Below are 21172 nucleotides of genomic sequence, written 5' to 3'. Positions count from 1 at the left end.
TGGCTTGGGACCCAAGTATCTAAAAGAGCACCTTCCCTAGTATCAATAATCTCTGTGACCCTACAATCAGCAGGTGAGGCCTGGTTGATGCGCTGCCTGGTTGATGCTACCTGTGAGAGGGACTTTCTGGTGATGGCTCCCTGTTTGTGGAATGCACTCAATGAGGTGCATCTGCCTCCATCACTGATGACTTTCAGGAGGAATTTGAAAACATTCCTGTTTAATCCAGGCATTTGATGGCTGAAGGGGAATGTTCCTGGCAACCTAAAGAGCATTGATGGAAGAATATTTTTTACTGTGTTTTGTTTATGTTTGTTGCCCTGGACTCCTTCGGGAGGAAGGAATGGATGTCAATTGAATAAACAACTACACCACCACACATAGTTTTCCCTATGAGTCCAGCCATCACAGCGGGTGTTAGCTCCACCTATCGTGCGAAGGCAAGAATGTCTTTGAAGTCAAGACTAGGGGCGTCAGGCCCCTCCCACTCTCCAGTTCATTCTTGCCTTCGTACGAACAAGATTGGAATTATAGCGTAGCATTTAGCTAAGTCTCTCGTATTTGTTTGTGTATTTGTCTTCAAATCCTTCCTTTTTCTGTTTTGTGTTTAGCTTACTGAGGGTCCCCACAGAGACCGCAGCTGCGGCTCTCTTCGTTCTTTTCCCAATCCTGAGCTATTCATTTCAATTTATTTTCCTTCCTTGACTGGGGGCTCCCTCTGAGACCGCGGCTGCGGTTCTCTTTGTTTTTGGCCGTTTTTGAGCTCCCCCCCCCGGCTCTGTTGCATCCATTGTCTGGGGGCTCCCTCAGAGACTGCGGCTGCGGTTCTCTTTGGTTTTGGCCGCTTTTGAGCTCCCCTCCCCCCCTGGCTCTGTTGCATCCATCGGGAGCTAGCGGAGATATTTTTCCCTGTGTCGGGCTGCCTTAAGCAGCGCTCTAAGGAGCTCTTGGAGAGACCGCGGCTGCGGTTCTCTCCCAGGCGGGAGCTTGCGGCTGCGGCTCCCTGCCCTTTCTTTTCGTCACCCAACTTTAGCCGGCCGGGGTACTGCCTCTCCGGAGCCTGTGGACTCGGCTCTCTCTCTCCCGTTCTCTCCGTAGCTTTAATTTTCGACGTGGAGAGGTCTGCACTCGGCGGCGACGGAGGCTTGTCTCCTGCTGCCTCTTACGACACAGCTTTTTCTCGGCACTCTCTGTCTTGGGGTTTTTTAGAGCCGCGAGTGCGGCTATCGGCCCCGCGGCTCCTCCTGCAAGACTGTGCTGGGCAGCCCTTCCCCCAGTTCGTTACCAGGCGGCCGCCATTGCTCCTCCTCCCTCCGCCATTTTTGGATCATTTTTTCCCGCTCTTTTTTCCGGGCGCTATTTTTTGAATTCAAATTTCCCGCCTTTTTTGGTACCCTTCATTAACCATCGGATACCTTCCCTGCAGGCTATCTATCCGTGTGTGTGTTGTATATGTGCTGCAGACAGACTTTCACTGGGCTGACTTACACACAAATTTACTGTGGCTGTAATCCTAGTGCCTGGATTATATTATCAAGGCTGGAGCTCCAATCCTACTGGCTGGATCGTATTATCAAGGCTGGAGCTTTAATACTAGTGGCTGGATTGTATCATCAGGCTGGAGCTTTAATCTTAGTGGCGGACTCATACTAAATCTGATTTATATTGGTATATCCTGCCCCCTCTGGGGCCGTGTACCACGCCTGAAACCCAGCCTACAGCACTAATCTGAGTGTGCCAACTCTAAATACAGCCTGTATCATATTATGTTGATACCTCAGTGCATTCTGCCCCCTCTGTGGCAGTGCATTTCTCCATCTGCCAGTGTATTCTACCCCCTCCATGGTCGTACGCTGTGCCAGTTCGGGTCTTTACATCCTGCCCCCTCCGTGGCAGTGTACTGCACCCAAGTTCAGATAAGATGGCAGAACAGCCAGGCATGTCGCAATTAACCCATATGGTGCCAGATCAGCCAGGCATGCCACAAACAGCCAAGCCACAACATCCTAACATGACTAAGACCAGACATGCCAAGGCACTGGCTAAGACAAAACATCTTTCCAGCCATAGCAAACCAAAGCGCCCACGTTATGTTTCTGTGCCAACCACAGCACAAGCACACATAAGCGATATTCTCCATTCTCCTGTTGCTTCCTCTGCCGAGGAAGAGTTTGTTGGCTTCCCCGCTTAGTGTTCGCCTAACGAACCTCCCTCCGTTTTACCGCTCCAAACATCTGTTCCAATAGCCCCTCAGGCACATACATCTGCCACATCCGGACTGCAGCTGTCTCCTGATTTCCTCTCCCAACTTCAAGCCATGCTGGCATTTTTCACCCAAATGCAGTCACTACCACAAGTTCCTGCTATACCTCAACTCAACATGGACCAATGTGCGTCTCATGAAGCTCATCCTTCCTGTTCACCAGATCCCTTTGACGTAGCCAGAGGCAGATGTACGGACGAAGCCTCGTATGCGGAGGAGTCAACTTTCACTGACCATGTTGAAGGAGACGACTGGAGCGACTATTCAGATCATGAGGAGGATACATCGTATCGTTTGTTTAATACCTCAGACTATCAACCGCTAGCACGTAGAGTAGTTAATACCCTTGGTCTCCAGTCTGCACCTTCAACTTCGTCCGACCCAGCTATCAAAGGGGCCAAGGTCCTCAAATCACCTGCACCTACTGAACACTACATCCCGGTGCCGGACCCAATTGCCAAATTAGCCTCCGAAGAATGGGCTCATCCACTCCAAGCTCGACGCTTCAAGAACCTGGCTGACAGACTTTACGCCCTAGCTCCAGACTTTGCCACCAAGTTAGACGTCCCTGGCATAGATGAACCAATCGCTCGCCTCGTTTCACGATCTCTTTTGCCCAGGGAAGGGGAATCCCACCTAAAGGACACTACTGAGCGACGAATAGACTTCGCCCTCCGCAAGAATCACGAGGCCACTGCCCTAGCCATGCGTGCCTCCTCTTCAGCCTCCATTTTCTCCAGAGCATCTATGATGTGGCTGGATGACCTTCTAGAGGACACTAACCCTGATCCTGTCGCCCTCAGAAGAGCACTATTGAAATTGCGTAAGACAGCAGCTTTTGTGGCCGATGCCACTCTGGATGCCGCTCAGTTAGGGGCACGAGCCATGGCGGCTCAAATAGTCGCTCGACGCACCCTCTGGCTTCGCCACTGGCAAGCTGATTCAGCGGCCAGATTGAACCTGTCCAGGGCTCCTTACTCCGGATCTCTACTCTTCGGCGAGGAAGCTCTAAAGGCAGTGCTGGTTGATCCAAAAGACGCCCACAAACCGGTTCTGGCCACAGTCAAGAACATCGACCACAGGTCTTTCAGGCGATTTCCCTCCTTCCGTTCTAACCAGCCCTTTCGAGGAACGCGGCCAGGAGGACGAGGCCGCGACTTCAGATCTTATGACCCCAACGCATTCAGGGGCTCCTGGAACCGATGCTCCCAGGGCAGAGGTCAGTACCAAGGGCGCAGGGGCAACTCATCGTCCTCATATAAGGGAGGCCCTCACCTACGCAAGTAGTACTAACGCCCTCCCCATAGGTGGCAGATTACTTAATTTTGGAGATCGATGGCTGCGCCTTACTACGGTCTCCTGGATTAGGGACCTTTTCAGTTATGGCTATGCTATAGAGTTCTGGGCAACCCCATCAGACAGATTCCAACCGTCTCCTTGCCCAAGGGCACCAGCCAGGCACAGAATCATGCAGACAGCTATACACCACCTCTTGGACATAGCAGCAATAGAGCCAGTCCCCACAACTGAGAGGTTGGAAGGGGTGTACTCCCTCCTATTTGCTGTGCCAAAACAAGATTTATCATGGAGGGCGGTATTGGACCTCAAGTTTGTCAACCATTTTGTAACATATCACAGGTTCAAAATGGAATCACTCCATTCCATTACGGAGAGTCTGCATGAAGGAGACTTCCTGGCTTCTATCGACCTTAAGGAAGCGTATCTCCATGTGCCCATTTGTATAGCCCACAGAAAGTTTCTTCGGTTTGCTTTTGGCCACCAGCACTTTCAATATAGAGCGATGCCATTCGGCCTCTCCTCTGCTCCAAGAGTGTTTACCAAGGTGCTACTCATCCTAGTGGCTTACCTCCGGACCCAAGGGGTTCATATCTGGATGATCTGCTAATACGGGCCAAGTCTGAGGAGCTGGCCCATCATCACTTAATGATCACCCTCAATGTTTTGCAGACCTACGGCTGGCTTGTCAACTGCGACAAAAGCCATCTCCAACCAACCCAACGCCTACTACATCTAGGGGCAATTTTGGACACCCTGCAGGCAATGGTCTTCTTGGCTCCAGATCGCATCACTGCCATCACAAGCATCGCAAGGTCCCTGATGCAACAAACATCCGCAGACGTCATGCTTCTCACCAGAGCGCTCGGGATGTTCATTTCTACAATCCACATTGTGTCATGGGCTCGTGCCCACACTCGGTTCCTTCAATGGATTCTGTTGCCTTTTCAAAAAGACATTGCCAACTCCAACCATCGAAAAGTTCGTTTGAGCCCCGCACTGCGCCTCTCCTTCCGCTGGTGGACCAAGGTTCATCACCTCTCCAAGGGCACGTCGTTCAGAGAACCCCGCAGAACCGTGGTAACTACAGATGCCAGCCTCATAGGTTGGGGAGCCCACTGCAACTCCCAGTACGTTCAGGGGGTTTGGTCCACCGCAGAGCAATCTCAAAGCATCAACTGGGTGGAACTAAAGGCTGTCCATTTAGCTCTACGTCATTTTCAGTCTCTGTTCCCTTTGGACCATGTGCTCATTCGAACAGACAACACGTGTGTAAAATCACATTTGAACAGACAGGGGGGCACCAGGTCTCGTCCTCTGCAGAAGTTAGCCTCCCTCATCTTTGTCTGGGCAGAACAACATCTACAATCCCTGAAAGCAGAACATCTCAGAGGGATTTGGAATGTGACAGCAGACTGGCTCAGCAGACAACAGGTCTTTCCGGGAGAATGGAAACTTCATCCAGCCATTTTCCATCGTCTCCAGTGTTGGTTCGGCGTCCTCTCAGTCGACCTGTTTGCTTCCAGTCGCAATTGCCAGCTTCCCAGGTACTTTGCCCGATACCTGGACTCAACAGCAGAAGCAGTGGATGCTCTGACAACACCGTGGCCAGACGGTCTATTGTACGCCTTTCCTCCCATACCATTGTTAGCCAAAACCTTGAGGAAGGCCCGATCCGAGAGGGCACAGCTGGTTCTAATAGCACCATTTTGGCCACGCCGACCGTGGTTCTCAGATCTTCTGGCAATGTCAATGATGGATCCTTGGACACTTCCAGTCAGGCCAGACCTCCTATCCCAGGGTCCAGTAATGCACCAGGACCCTACTTGGCTCAATCTAACAGCGTGGCGTTTGAACGGGGACATTTGAGGTCAGCTGGACTGTCTGACGCTGTGATTGATATTATGTTGGCCTCGAGAAGACCATCTACCACTCGTATTTATCAACATACCTGGGTGGCTTTCTCCAAGTGGTGTCAATCTCACTACCATGATCCATCCCAGGCCACTGTGCATCAGGTGCTGCAATTTCTCCATAGTGGCTTTATGATGGGACTTCGACCCAACACTTTACATCGACATGCGTCCACTCTGTCGTCCATTCTCTCAGTGTCCTCTCCTGGAGATCATATTTCCTCACATCCGTTCATCAAACGCTTCTTGAGGGGAGTCGCCCTACGCTCTCCGGCTGTTGTCCATCGGTTCCCCTCATGGAGTTTGCCGAAAGTTCTGCAGGCTTTGCAACGCCCTCCGTTTGAACCCATCAGGACTGTGCCCCTACGTATGCTGTCCTTCAAGGTCTTGTTTCTGATCGCAATCACATCTGCCAGACGCGTTTCGGAGTTGGGCGCATTGTCTTCTGCTCGACACCTCTGCGTCTTCCATAAGGACTCTGTTGTGCTGAAGACTGATCCTTCCTTCCATCCCAAGGTCGATTCAGTTTTTCATTGCAACCAGGACATTGTTTTGCCTTCCTTTTGCCCGAATCCTACCCATCCTCTCGAAAAGGCTTGGCATTCGTTAGATGTCCGGAGGGCTCTCAAGACCTACCTGTCTAGGACCCAAGAGATTCGACGAACAGAGTCTCTGTTTGTATCCTTTCATCCAGGGTCTATGGGGCATAAAGTATCCAATTCTACCTTATCCCGTTGGTTAAGGGCATGCATTACTTTAGCATATGAGTCCCTGAAGCTGTCAGTCCCAGCTAGTATTACGGCTCATTCTACCAGGTCAGCTGCCACTTCGGCTGCTTTTGCCACTAATGCTCCTGTTGCCGATATTTGTAGGGCTGCAGTCTGGTCTACCCCACACTCGTTTATAAGGCATTATAAAATTGATCGTTATGCCTCTGCTGACGCTTCTTTCGGCAGACGAGTGTTGCAACAGGTTCTTAATGAGGATTAACACGTGGGTGGTCCCTCCCTGTATGGGCTGCTGTGGTACATCCCGCTGTGATGGCCGGACTCATAGGGAAAATGGACCATTGGTCTCACCTGAAGGGTGATTTTCCTATGAGTACGGACATCACGACCCTCCCAGTTGGAGGATGACTATATATTTTCTAATGTATTATATGTTACGGTTACGCTATTATATTTAAATTTAAGAGTGAAGTCAAGACTTCTAGTTCTGTTATACTGCTATGTTGGAGTCATGTTACTATGCATGGTACTATTGCGTTATTTTCCTGCTACCAGGCCGGTTGGCCTTATTCTTGTATTTTTAGATATTTCTCCTTAGACTCGCTGCGAATGAACTGGAGAGTGGGAGGGGCCTGACGCCCCTAGTCTTGACTTCAAAGACATTCTTGCCTTCGCACGATAGGTGGAGCTAACACCTGCTGTGATGTCCGTACTCATAGGAAAATCACCCTTCAGGTGAGACCAATGGTCCATTTTATCTTTGTGGTCCTATTCGTAATTCAAATAATATGGCATATATGTCCCCCTACACACACTGATGTATATGCCCCACCTCAGACTGACATGTTGGAAGTAAGAAAAATGTCCATGGAGTCCAATGAATGCCTCATTTACTGCATAAAATTGGAAGTGGGAGATTACAGATTGTATGGATTTGGTATACATACAAAAACTGTATTTTTTCGCTATGCCTTACACAGGGTAGCTGGAGATATGGAAAGCATACATGATCCCCAGGAGCAAGTGGTGGAGAGGGGCAGCTCCTCATAGCAGTGTTACTGCCATGTATCAGACTGTGTAGGGGCTAGGTCGCTGTGGGCACACCAGTGGTACACAGGATTACCTTCACTACCCTGCATTGTCCATGCACATGGCAGTGATGCTGCTGCCAGAAGGCCGGGTCCAGGGTACCACTCCTCCCTGCTGACAACACCTGCTGACCCCCACCCACACCATGCATAGTCATTCAATGAACTACTCAAGCTTTGTTGTGAACCTTCCTGTCTTAACAATCCTCAGTTGTTGCATCTTCCTCCTTTCCTCAGCTCTGCCAATAATCCATAGGAATAATGTTCTACTTTATGCCCTTTCACATACTGCTGCTTTCACTGTACCTTTCTCCTCTTAAGCTTCTGCAATCCTATATATGGCTGAATGAGAAAAAGGACAGCACCATGGCTGCACTTTGTCCATTTTAGTTTAAGAAACTATCATCCCCCAAGCCAGAACTGTCAAGGGTTTATATTCTTACAAACATCTATCTATGGCAAACACAGCATTAAGAGAAATAATTGTTTATAGTTACAAAGTCAAAAAATACCTTAGCAGGTAACTGGATAGTATCTATAAGTACTTGCTGTATGTCCTTGAGACCACCAATCCTATCCCAGCCAAACTCCTGAGGTTTATGGAGGTTAATGTTTCTCAAAGATGTTGGCCTGAAGCCTTCTAAAGCTTTTTGGAAGTCTAATGTTGACAGAATTAAATCTGTTGAAATGGATAAACACATTCACTCTATGATCTTTTACACTGAAATATTACATTATATTATATGCATTTTTCCTGAATACTTCATTAAGGAAAACCCTTAGCTCAAGGAGGCCCAGTTCAAAGTTGAATGGTATAACCCAAAAATCATATGCAAGACAAAAAACAGCTAAAATTCTAAGAGCCATTGCTTTAGCCCAATAAGAGCTGCAAGACACCTAAAATATTCTATCTGTGAAAGGACCTGGTACCTGTGTAAGTTTGTTGTGGGAGGATAGAAGGCATGGTTATTATAACTACAAGAGATTGACAGGGCAAGTAGCCCCATCTTAATTAGTTCAGTACAATGTTGCAGTCACAAAACATTATTAAACTAGGGGTACCACCTAGTGTCAGATGCTACTTCCCCCTCTCTTGTGCAAAGGTGAACATAACAGATGGGAATTATATGATCCTAGTGGAAAGCACCCAGTGTTGCTTGGGAATTCTAAGAAAGCAAAAAAATCACTGCCGTTTCAAAAACAGTGGTTAGAATCAATGTTTTGAAAGATTCAGTCCATCATCTTGATTCAAAATGGCATCCAACTGTATCCAAACAGACGAAAACCTGCTCCTTAATCTCAGGATCCATCATACAAAATTTGGTTATATCTTAAGAGATGTTCAAATGCACAGAGAAAAAGAGACAAACAGCTTTCCAAAACATAGTCCACAAATACATCATGTAATTGGCTGCGGTAACTGGAAGCTGTTACCTGCTATCTCCGTCACCACTGCTGTTGGGTGGACAGGAAATTTATTTAACAAAATTTGTATACTGCTTAACTGTAAATAAACCCTCTAAGCCGTTTACAAAATTCCAGCCAGAACATAACAGCCTATAATCCTTCTGGCCTTGAAATACAGATAAAACAAGAGAGCCAATCAAGCGTGAGGTTACTCTACGGTGATCAACAATACATTTCTATTTAACTCAAGTTTCTCAATGTTTGGAGGTGGTTTAATTCCCAGGTCTTCTGGGTGGCCCCTCCCTTCATCAGAACCTATCTTGTTTATTCCTGGGGGACTGAAGAATTTGAACGTCTGAAAAGGAAGAACCCAGCTGACTGTGAAAATGATGAGTAATTTGACTGATAACGAAGAACACAGTTGCCAGCATTATTCTTGTTCTTGGCTTGTGGATCTGTATATACAAGTATTTAAAGTAACACTTGCTCAATAATTTGCTTTTAATAATGTTATTTGTTATTTAATTTTGAGAATTGTATTATTTTATTGATATGTTATATACTATTGATGTATTGTTATATTCATGTTTTTTTGTAAGCCGCCTTGAGGGTCTTTTGGCCATAAGGCGGGGTATAAATTTAATAAATAATAATAATAACTATATGATTACTAATCTGCCCTCTACTTCCACGATAATGTGATTTTATAAAATGTTCACTCTTCTTAATTCAGCTTCAATTATTTCATGATTTTGGATTACATAAAATTCACATCTTTTATTTTCTTTTTCATCATGAAACATTAAAAATCATGGTAGAATGAAAATTATGGAATAAAATCAAGTAATTATAATGCATACCTTCTTTTTTGCATGTTCCCTTGCTAGAAACACATGAGTGTACAGCACGTTCAACTAACATTGTCAAATCTCTAGCTACATATCCTTCTGTTTCTTTTGCAATTAGATGGAGATCAAGATCATAGAACCTATCTACACTGGAGTCAAGTTTATTTTTTATTATGGAATGAAGTATTTCACATCTTTGTCCCTGAAACAAAAAACACATAGTAGGTTTATCTGTAGTCCAACTACACAGAATTGAAGAAAAATATGAAGAAAGACCAAATTTCAAACTAATGTTTTAATTAGGACTGATTCTGAAGAAATTATAAATGCAGATCTGAGCATTCAACCTACCACATTTTAATACAAGGTTTTAAGCAAAATTACTTGGAATGAGATTTCATGGTTTTAAGCTGCTTTGATTACAATATTATTTATTGCTTTTTACCTGATTTGGAACCTGGATATGTTGGAAACATTGAAATATGTGAATTCCTCGAGCAGATATCATGGAAGAATGTAGTGACTGTTCAGATAGGCTTGTGGCAATGAATGCAATCAAACTGCGTATGGAAATAACTTCTTTTATAATATCTTTCAAAACTACAAGCAGAAAAATGAATTAATTCACACTTTATGCATTGATAACTATATAAAACAGCAATCACCTGTCAATCTTAGTGTTACAGAAATAGCATCTTCTTCTGTTTCAGTGCCTTGTCTGTTCTAATAAAGTACCTGATTCAGAGGCTAAAATTTTTGTTTGGATCAACTGTAAATAACGTAATGAAGGACACTCATATACTGTATCTAGAAATATTACAGTACAATCATATACTTATCTACTCAGTAATAAAATCCCACTGGGTTCAATTGACTTACTCCCAGGTAAGTTGGTAAAGGACTGCAGATTGCCTCCCGTATGACCTTCGACATGCCCCTTTCCTGAATGTATTCCGCCAAGTTTTGAAGACCTGGCTCTTCAGACAGGCCTTTGGGACTTACGGGGAGGGTTAAATTTTTACGACCAATAGCCTACTACTCTGTACTGGAACTTTTTTATTGTTTTATTGTTATATTGTATTTTATGATGTATTTTATTATGATGTAATGTATTGTTGTTAAATTGTACGTCGCCTAGAGTGGCCATTGGCCAGATAGGCGACCCACAAATTAAATTATTATTATTATTATTATTATTATTATTATTATTATATAATAATAACCACAACACTGCACCAACAGCTGAAGATGTTGTTTATAACCTGCAAATACACGCACACTATACAATACATTGTGTTAATTACTAACAGTATTAAAGTACTTGATAGTGATGTTTGTTTTGGCAGCATTAAAAATTTTAAGATTAATTCGAATTGGGCCAGGGAACATGGTATACACCAGCAGTGGCTAAACATTTGAGCCCAGGGACAGCAGTGGATGTGGCAAAAAAAAAATGGGCCTGGCCCTCATGCACACATATCAGAGCACACATAAACATGCACATGACAGCTCACAGTTCCCTGCTCCTCAGCTGATCCATGCAGCCCAACAGAGGAGCAGGAGAAGGTTTCCTCCCCTGCACAAAAATGCAATGCTCCTAGTGAAAATCCAAAGCAAATCAATATACTGGTTTGCTACCATAGATTGCATGAAGGTCTTTGTTAAGCACACACCCACCTCAGCCTATTTCATGGTGAGGAACAGGAACAACAAATCTTGAAGCACTCATGCAAGGAAATAGCATATTTCAAAGGATTAAACAATCCCTACCCTACAAACAATTGTGTAACACTAACTGAATCTGTAAACGCTCACCAACAAAACTCAATTATTGTAATACGAATAATTTCGCCTAGTCATTGGAGGACCCATGTCCTGTGTTCAACCCCTCTGAGAAACACCTTTTAGGTAAGGACAATAGCCCCTCCTCCAGAGATGGTGAACACACAACGTGGTGGGATGTACTAAATTTTATACCTCCCAGGTAGGATCTTTTATTGTGCATTAATCATAGCACTTGTTGGAGAATTTGTCTCCCAAATGCTGCCTCCACAGAAGCATGTTTATCAGTTTTGTAGTGCTTAATTAATGTTGATGGTGAGGCCCATGTTGCTGCTCTGCAGACCTCAAGAGGTGCATTACATGAAAAAGCTGCACAAAAACAGCAATTGCTCAACACATAAGTTTTTGTGTTTTTAAGCAAAACGCACACAAAAGGAACCCACGCACAAAATGGCAGATGGAAATTCTGATGCACACTTTGTAGATTCTGGACAAAGACCACTCATTTACACAACATCCACAATGTTACGAACTGTAAGGAGTTACAAGCCTGTAAAAAAACAGGCTTATGATGTGTAGAGTGAAGCAAATCACATCTGCTCCATGCTGAGACAGGAAGTGGCCTGAGGTGGGCGTGTGCTTAACAGACAAATACCAATCTGCATTTCCTGTCTCTAGTCATGAAGGGAGGCGGTGTAACCCATCATGCTATGTATTCACCACCTCTGGAGAAGAAACAAATCTGTATCATTACAGATTTGAATACAGTAGGGCCCCACCCATACGGCAGGTTACGTTCCAGGCCCCCGCTGAAAAGCAAGAACCGCCTGAAAGTGGGGCCCTACTGTATTCCAGCGATCAGCTGGAGCACGTGAGCTCCCCGCGCTCCAGCTGACCGCCCTGCTGGAGCCACCATATTAGCAGAACGCCGAAAAGTGGCGCCCTACTGTATATAAATTGTTGCTTAATCCTATAATACTTACTACTGACTTAAGGGGCATCTCAAAATTTAAAACATTGGCAGCTTTTCTGAAGCTATGAACACCACATTCTAATCTATTCAGGGACTGGTAATGATTGAATATAAAAAGTTTCCAGTGACAGAATGTTCTCAAAACAACAACAACAACAACAACAACTCAGCAACAGCTGAGATGCCATTACCTTGAGCAAGACGTGTGCTCTGGATGGCTTCAGGACTGTTTTCGTGTTCTGGAGCAAGGGTAACTCCTGCTATGTGATCAAGATCATCTAACAAAACAACAGATGGTTGTTTCCATCTTGCCTCTAGAAAAGCTTCTTCCAGTTTTTTCCGTATATTTTCTAATCTCTTTCCTGAAAAGAAATATGAGTAGCAAGATATAAAAGGAAAAAGTGGCAGCTACCAATATATGATTTTGTAAGGTTATAGATTGAGGCTAGCATGTATATAATCCTAACCCATATTTTGATTATATCAACAGCTCTTTATTTATTTATTTATTTGATTTATTAGTCGCCCATCTTAATAATACCCTATTATGGATCTTCCTTGGGATAGTTCTATCTTCTTTCAAACTGCCTAACATATTGGGAGAGTGGTGTAGCCTAATGCAATTGCCTAGTTTGAATCTCACTGCTGCCATGACCTCACAGGGTGACCACAGGCAATCCACTCTCTCAGCCTCAGTCCTCTATCGACAATATGGGGAAAACACTAACCTACCTTTCTGGGTAGTTATTAAGCAGGAGCAGCTTACCCAGTGGGGCAGAGCTGCAGCAATAGCTTCCTGACAGCCACATTGCTGCCACTTACTAGGAGGGGCAAGGCGGCAGTGAGGTCAGGGCTTTACAGATGTATTGATGAGCCAATCAGGTATTTCTGGCAGTGCACCTACACAGCCCTGACCTCACCATCACCTTGCCCTTCTCCCTCCCAGTAAGTGCCAGCACCACTGCTGCCAAGAGGCTATTTCTGCTGCTGTGTCCCACTAACTGAGACACTCCTGTGAAGGTTTACAGAATAGTATACGCTGAGCACTTTAGAAGGTTCAAAGCATTATATAAATGCTAAATACAAATGCTATAGACAGTAAGGGCCAATATTTCTCACAAAAGGCATCAAGAAAAATTGGCATGCCGTTTGGGGTGACCACGGGACAAAGTTGCAGATGGATCATTCTAAAAGTCCAATTCAAGGCATATCTAGTTGACAGTAAATCCAAGTGAGTTCAATGAGACTTATTCCCAGTTAAATGTGCATAAGATTGCACCTTAAGTGATACAAAATGAAGCAGCACAAACATCAGAAACATCACACATAATAATTATTTTATTATTATTTATTGAATTTATATACCGCCCCATAGCCAAAGCTCTCTGGGCAGTTTACAACAATTAAAAACATTAAAACAAATATATAAATTTAAAAAACACATTTTTAAAAAGCAATTTAAAACACATTCTAAAATGCCTGGGAGGACATAATAACATCAAATGACCAGATCAAGGGTTCCCAAACTGGTCCACAGACCACCAGTGGTCCACACAAGCTTCATTCAGGTGTCATGTTTGTGAAGAACACTTCCTCATTAAATGGTCCATCAAGACCCTCAGCAATTTTCAAGTAGGCTGTGGAGGAATTGTGGGGGAAATAGTTTGGGAACCACTGGATAAGATATTCCAAACGGGGGGGGGAGGGGGGAGAGGTTGTGGACAAAACCAGGAATGGTTGCAGCTTTTCTTCTTACTATAATAGCAGCATATTATTAATATTATATATTATATAATAGCAAGGTCTAAGATGTGAAGATTAAGCCATTGTGGTGGGACACATAGCTTGGACATAAGACCCCACTCAGTGGCTATGGACAAGTCATAATCTCAGTATAGCCTAAATGCTGACCAGTTGTTGCTGGGATAAACAAAAGCACTAGGAATGGTAAATAACTTTGTATTCTGAAAACCCCTACAAAAAGGAGACAATTGTACCTGTACCTCTTAAAGCTTTACAGTCAACTACTTCCACATGGGCATCCAGTGTATCATATGCTTCTTTGCAGATGGCTTTTGCTAAAGTTGTCTTGCCACTTCCCTGGAAAATAAATTGGGGCAAAAGCCTCCTAGAATAATACCCAGATTGAAAAACTAGTTTATTACTATGGAGTTTTCCTAAGGAAGTATGTATAGGATAAAATCCATCTGGAACTAGCTCCACAGAAGCCCCAGTGAAATGAAAACTGTACAAGAGCCTAGAAAGAGCCTGTACAAGAGCTACATGACTACATCTTCAATAAAGAACTCACCTGACCAAGCAGTGGCAGGTTCTACATAGCTCAAACCATCAGTTGTTAGCTGTGGCACCACTCAATACCTACCTACTTACTGCCTGTTTCATTGTACCAGAAATGGTCTGAGAGCTCTAGTTTTCTTCCACCTATCCTGTGATGCAGTTGTCACATATAAAAAGCTATCATACAGATGGAATGTGAAAAATAGCGAAAGTTTCTTTACTATATATGGGCATTTAAGGTAACTATATACATCATATATCACCAATACAATCATTTTACTCTATAAAATATTCTGCAAGAGAAAAAAAGTATGCAATTACAGGGTTTTTTAACATTTACATTTCATATTTTTGCAATAGAGCAAGTTAGAAGAAAATTCATGACTGTCACTGGAGTTGCCAGCATGGTCCTCCGCAGCCCCATGGAGTGTCTGAGCCCCCCTCACTGCCCCTTTCATCATGAGATGAAGAGAGTAGTTACTATTTTTCCTACTGGAAAAGTACATAGAGCTGAAGGATGAAGTTGGAAGATTGACGCTCTTTCTAACTTCCTCTTTCTTATGTGCTTTTCAAGGCTCAGATTGCCACCTAACATCTAGTCTGAGCCCTAAAGAGCACATACAGTTAAAAGAAGATGCTGGAAAGAAAGCTTCATCTCCCTCCTTCAGCTCTATGTGCTTCACCTCTATGTCCTCTCTTAATTGCATAATTTTCTCCACACCCAAACATAAGTTTTGAAGGAGTTACATTGGTTACCAGTTGTTTACCAGGCCCAATTCAAGGTGTCCGTTTTGACCTTTAAAACCCTATACGGTTTGGGCCCAGTTTATCTGAAGGAGCGCCTCCAGCACCGTCAGGGATGCCGCTCGACAAGATCAGCCTCTCAAGACCTTCTCTCGATCCCACCGGTTAAATCAGCTAGGCTGGTGAGGACCAGAGAGAGGGCTTTCTCAATATTGGCCCCCACCCTATGGAACTCCCTCCCAAATGATCTCCAACATGCCCCCTCTATGATGAGCTTCCGCCAGACTTTAAAGGCCTGGCTCTTCAGGCAGGCTTTTGGGATGGGTTGAAACTTTTACTGTATGTTTTAATATTTTAATGCTTATGGTATGCTTAATGTCTAATGTATTATTCTGTTTTGTACGTCGCCCAGAGTGGCTGGGTAACCAGCCAGATGGGCGACTAATAAATCCAAGAATAAAATAAATAAATAAATAAATTAAATCACAGATTACATCTATTGACTGAACTGTAAAAGTCCCAGATCTGCAGCTTCTAGTGCTGCCATGGTACAAAAACAGTGATCCAAGGCACAAATCCTTCTGGATATTTCTAACTTTTAGAAGGTATGCTTTCAAGACCATCTTCAAATCACCACCTCTGTTTCTACTGATGTGTTCTTTAATTTGTCAGTGGATTTATTGTTATCCTATGTTATAATCATGAAGATCCATGAGGAATCCGTGTCCTGGATCAATGTTTTCTGTGGTGCTGGCAAGTACTGGAACATATTTTTTTTACTATGCAGTCCACTTTAATTTGACGATAGTTGTTTTGCTGACCCTATGTATGATCACGCAGATTCAAGAGAATCTGCTTGATTCCACTGTATCTGATGTTTTTCTAGACCCCTTGGAAAAGCAAAAAATGTGTGTGTACACATGCATTTGCTCTCTTTCTGTCTGGGGACAGGAAGAGCAACCCAAGGGAGGAGGGAGAGAAGCAACAAGAGGGGACAGTGCCCACAGCACTCTCTCAAAAACCCACAGGGCCAGGAAGATTGATGACCCCTTGAACTGGACTAATCATAGAACCCACAATTTCTTAGTTGCTAAAACAGAGAAATGTAGAAGTTTACCTTTGCTCCAGTAATCAGGATACCTCCACTGCGTAGTCCTGCAGATATGGGAGCTAGCTTTTGAGACAGCGGTCGTTTCAACAGGCTGTGAGATATGTATTTCAAAGAGGATGCTCCTAGATTATCAACCCCTCTGCAAAGGAGATGTTAACAAAATTGAAAGCTACACATCCTCTCAATATAGTCAAATTAAAAAATATTAAATAAAAACTCTGTCTATTTGAGAGTGCTTTCTATCTTAATCATTTATGGAAATGCAACTAATGCCCTAATTCTACCCTTTGCACTGCACACCACAGTTACAGCAACTGCAAAAGAATGTTTGTCATTAAGTACAATAACAATTGATTTTGCAAAAAGTCTGTACTTATGGCAATCTCCATGTGCATAAAGAAATGTACCATTGGTCTCACCTGAAAGGTGATTTTCATAGGAGTGGGCCATCACTGTGGGAAATAGTTCCACCTATCGTGCGAAGGCAAGAATGTTTTTGAAGTCAAGACTAGGGACGTCATGCCCCTCCCACTCTCCAGTTCATTCGTAGCGAGTCTGAAAAGAGATATCTAAAAAATAGAAGAACAAGGCCAACAGGCCCGCCAGGAAAATAGCATAATAGTTACATGCATAACAACATGACTCTAACATAACTACATAACATAAAAGACTAAAAGTCTTGACTTCACTCTTACATTTAAATATAATAGCGTAAAAATAACTTGTAACCCATTGATAAAATCTCTAATCATCCTCCAACTGGGAGGGTCGTGATGGCCCACTCCTATGAAAATCACCTTTCAGGTGAGACCAATGGTACATTTTCCATAGGAGGTGGGCCATCACTGTGGGATGTACCAAAGCAACCCATACAGGGTGGGACCGGATGCTAATCCTCATTAAGAACCTGTTGCAACACTCGTCTGCCAAAAGATGCATCAGCAGAGGCATAGCGATCAATTTTATAATGCCTTATAAACAAGTGTGGGGTAGACCAGACTGCAGCCCTACAAATATCGGCAACAGGAGCATTAGAGGCAAAAGCAGCCGAAGTGGCCGCTGACCTGGTAGAATGAGCCGTTATACTAGCTGGAACTGACAGCTTCAGGGACTCATATGCTAAAGTAATGCATGCCCTTAACCAACGGGATAAGGTAGAATTGGATACTTTATGGCCCATAGACCTTGGGTGAAAGGATACAAACAGAGACTCCGTTCGTCGAATCTCTTGGGTCCTAGACAGGTAGGTCTTGAGAGCCCTCCGGACATCTAACGAATGCCAAGCCTTCTCGAGAGGATGGGTAGGATTCGGTAAAAGGGAGGCAAAACAATGTCCTGGTTGCAATGAAAAACTGAATCGACCTTGGGACGGAAGGATCAGTCTTCAGCACAACAGAGTCCTTATGGAAGACGCAGAGGAGTCGAGCAGAAGACAATGCGCCCAACTCTGAAACGCGTCTGGCAGATGTGATTGCGATCAGAAAACAAGACCTTGAAGGACAGTATACGTAGGGGCACAGTCCTGATGGGTTCAAACGGAGGGCATTGCAAAGCCTGCGGAACTTTCGGCAAACTCCATGAAGGGAACCGATGGACAGCAGCCGGAGAGCGTAGTGGACGCATGTCGACGTAAAGTGTTGGGACGAAGTCCCATCATAAAGCCGCTATGGAGAAATTGTAGCACCTGATGCACAGTGGCCTGGGATGGATCATGGTGGTGGGACTGACACCACTTGGAGAAAGCCACCCAGGTATGTTGATAAATACGAGTAGTAGATGGTCTTCTCGAGGCCAAAATAATATCGATCACAGCGTCAGACAGTCCAGCTGACCTCAAATGTCCCCGTTCAAAACGTCATGCTGTTAGATTGAGCCAAGTAGGGTCTTGGTGCAGTACTGGACACTGGGGTAGGAGGTCTGGCCTGATTGGGAGTGTCCAAGGATCCATCATCGACATTGCCAGAAGATCTGAGAACCACGGTTGGCGTGGCTAAAATGGTGCTATCAGAACCAGCTGTGCCCTCTCGGCTCATGCCTTCCTCAAGGTTTTGGCTAACAATGGTATGGGAGGAAAGGCGTACAAGAAACCGTCTGGCTATGGTATTGTCAGAGCATCCACTGCTTCCGCTGTTGAATCCAGGTATCGGGCAAGGTACCTGGGAAGCTGGCAATTGCGACTGGAGACAAACAGGTCAATTGAGCATTCGCCGAACCGACTCTGAAGACGATGGAAAATGGCTGGGTGAAGTTTCCATTTCCCCGGAAAAACCTGTTGTCTGCTGAGCCAGTCTGCTGTCACATTCCAAATCCATCTGAGATGTTCTGCTTTCAGGGATTGTAGATGTTGTTCTGCACAGACGACGATGAGGGAGGCTAGCTTTTACCTCCAGCCAGATGATGCTTTGAGTCTGCTCCGTGGTGGACCAAACCCCCTGAACGTACTGGGAGTTGCAGTGGGCTCCCCAGTCTATGCGGCTGGCATCTGTGGTTACAACAGTTCTGTGTGGTTCACCAGCGGAATGATAGGCGCAGTGCGGGGATCAAGCGAACTTTGCAATGGTTGGAGCTGGCAATGTCCTGTTGAAAGGGCAGTAAAGTCCATTGCAGATGCCGAGTGGGGGCTTGAGCCCATGGCACAATATGGATTGTAGGAATGAGCATTCCGCATGCCCTGGCTAGAAGCATAACGTCTGCTGATGTTTGTTGTATCAGGGACCTTGCAATGCTTGTGATAGCAGTGATGCGATCTGGAGCCAGGAATACCATTGCCTGCAGGGAATCCAACATTGCCCCTAGATGTAGTAGGCATTGGGTTGGTTAGAGATGGCTTTTGTCGACGTTGTCAAGCCAGCCGTAGGTCTCTTCCCTGGAATCGTCGGTTCCAGGAGCCCCTGAATGAATTGGGGTCATAGAATCTGACATTGCAGCCTCGTCCTCCTGGCCACGTTCCTTGAAAGGGCTGGTTAGTACGGAAGGAAGGAAAGCGCCTGGAAGGCCTGTGGTCGATGTTCTCGACAGTGGCCAGAGCCGGTTTGTGGGCGTCTTTGGGATCAACCAGCACTGCCTTTAGGGCTTCCTCGCCGAAGAGTAACGATCCGGAGTAAGGAGCCCTGGCCAGGTTCATTCTGGCCGCTGAATCAGCCTGTCAGTGGGGAAGCCAGAGGGTCCGTCGAGCGACTATCTGAGTTGTCATGGCTCGTGCCCCCAATTGAGTGGCATCCAAGGTGGCATCGGCCACAAAAGCTGCTGTCTTACGCAACTTTACCAGTGACCTTCTGAGAGTGACAGGATCAGGGTTAGTGTCCTCTAGAAGATCATCCAGCCACATCATAGCTGCTCTGGAGAAAATGGAGGCTGAAGCGGAGGCACGCGTGGATAGGGCAGTGGCCTCGTGGTTTTTGCGGAGGGTGAAGACTATTCGACGCTCAGTAGTGTCCTTTAGTTGGGATTCCCCTTCCCTGGGCAAAAGGAATCGTGAAAAATGAGGTGAGCGATTGGTTCGACTATGCCAGGGACGTGTAACTTGGTGGCAAAGTCCGGAGCTAGGGCGTAAAGCCTGTCAGCCAGGTTCTTGAAGTGGCGAGATTGAAATGGGTGAGCCCATTCTTCAGAGATCAATTTGGCAATTGGGTCCTGCACCGGGATGTAGTGATCAATAAGTGCAGGAGATTTGAGAACCTTGGCCCCTTGATGGCTGGGGCGGAATAAGTTGAAGGCGCAGTCTGTAGACCAAGGGTATTAACTACCCTGCGTGCCGGGGGCTGATAGTCTGAGGCATTAAACAAGCGATACGATGTATCCTCCTCATGATCTGAATAGTCGCTCCAGTCATCTCCTTCAACGTGGTCAGTGAAGGTTGACTCCTCCGCATACAAGGCTTCGTCAATACATCTGCCTCTGGCTATATCGAAGGGATTTGGTGAGCAGGAAGGATGAGCTTCATGACACGCACGTTGATCCATGTTGAGTTGAGGTATGGCCGGAACTTGTGGTAGTGACTGCATTTAGGTGATAAATGCCAGCATGGCTTGAAGTTGGGAGAGGAAATCAGGGGACAGCTGCAGCCCGGTTGTGGCAGATGTTTGTGCCTGAGCCGGTATTGGAGCAGATGTTTGGGGCGGTAAAACGGAGGGAGGCTGGTTAGGTGAAGGCTGAGTGTGGAAGCCAGCAAAATCTTCCTCGTCAGAGGAAGCAGCAGGGGAATGAAGTATATCGCTTATGTGTGCCTGAGTTGCTGTGGTTGGCACAGAGGCATAGCGTGGCCGCTTTGGTTTGTTATGGTTGGAAATATGTTTTGTCTTAGCCATTACTTTAACATGCTTAGGCTAGTCACCTTAGAGTGTTGTGGCTGGGCTGTTTGTGACATGCCTGGCTGACACGCTTAGGCTTAGACACCTTAGAGTGTTGTGGCTGGGCTGTTTGTGACATGCCTGGCTGACATGCTTAGGCTTAGTCACCTTAGAGTGTTGTGGCTGGGCTGTTTGTGACATGCCTGGCTGATCTGGCATCATATTGGCTGATTGCAACATGCCTGGCTGTTCTGCCATCTTATATTAACTTGGGTGCAGTACACTGCCACGGAGGGGGCAGGATGTAAAGACCCGAACTGGCACAGCGTACTACCACGGAGGGGGTAGAATACACTGGCAGATGGCGAAGTGCACTGCCACAGAGGGGGCAGAATGCACTGAGGTATCAGCGTTAGTATAGTATAGGCTGTA

The 21172-nt window shown here is 45.3% G+C and overlaps 1 protein-coding gene across 2 annotated transcripts in view; it reads right to left on the bottom strand.

Annotated features, from left to right (window-relative positions):
- The window catches only part of PEX1 (peroxisomal biogenesis factor 1), a 44552-nt gene that overhangs the window by 11267 nt on the left and 12113 nt on the right, over window positions 1-21172 (bottom strand). For both annotated transcript variants that reach the window (XM_061586966.1, XM_061586967.1), the window contains exons 10-15: window positions 16458-16590; window positions 14302-14398; window positions 12490-12660; window positions 9989-10143; window positions 9556-9745; window positions 7801-7967 (exon numbers count right to left, since the gene is read on the bottom strand). In XM_061586966.1, the coding sequence (XP_061442950.1) occupies window positions 7801-7967; window positions 9556-9745; window positions 9989-10143; window positions 12490-12660; window positions 14302-14398; window positions 16458-16590 (913 nt within the window). The remainder of the gene's footprint in view (window positions 1-7800; window positions 7968-9555; window positions 9746-9988; window positions 10144-12489; window positions 12661-14301; window positions 14399-16457; window positions 16591-21172) is intronic.

This window comes from Rhineura floridana, chromosome 10 (assembly GCF_030035675.1).
Source record: "Rhineura floridana isolate rRhiFlo1 chromosome 10, rRhiFlo1.hap2, whole genome shotgun sequence".
NCBI classification, from domain to species: Eukaryota; Metazoa; Chordata; class Lepidosauria; order Squamata; family Rhineuridae; genus Rhineura; species Rhineura floridana.
This window is presented reverse-complemented; position numbering and strand designations above follow the sequence as displayed.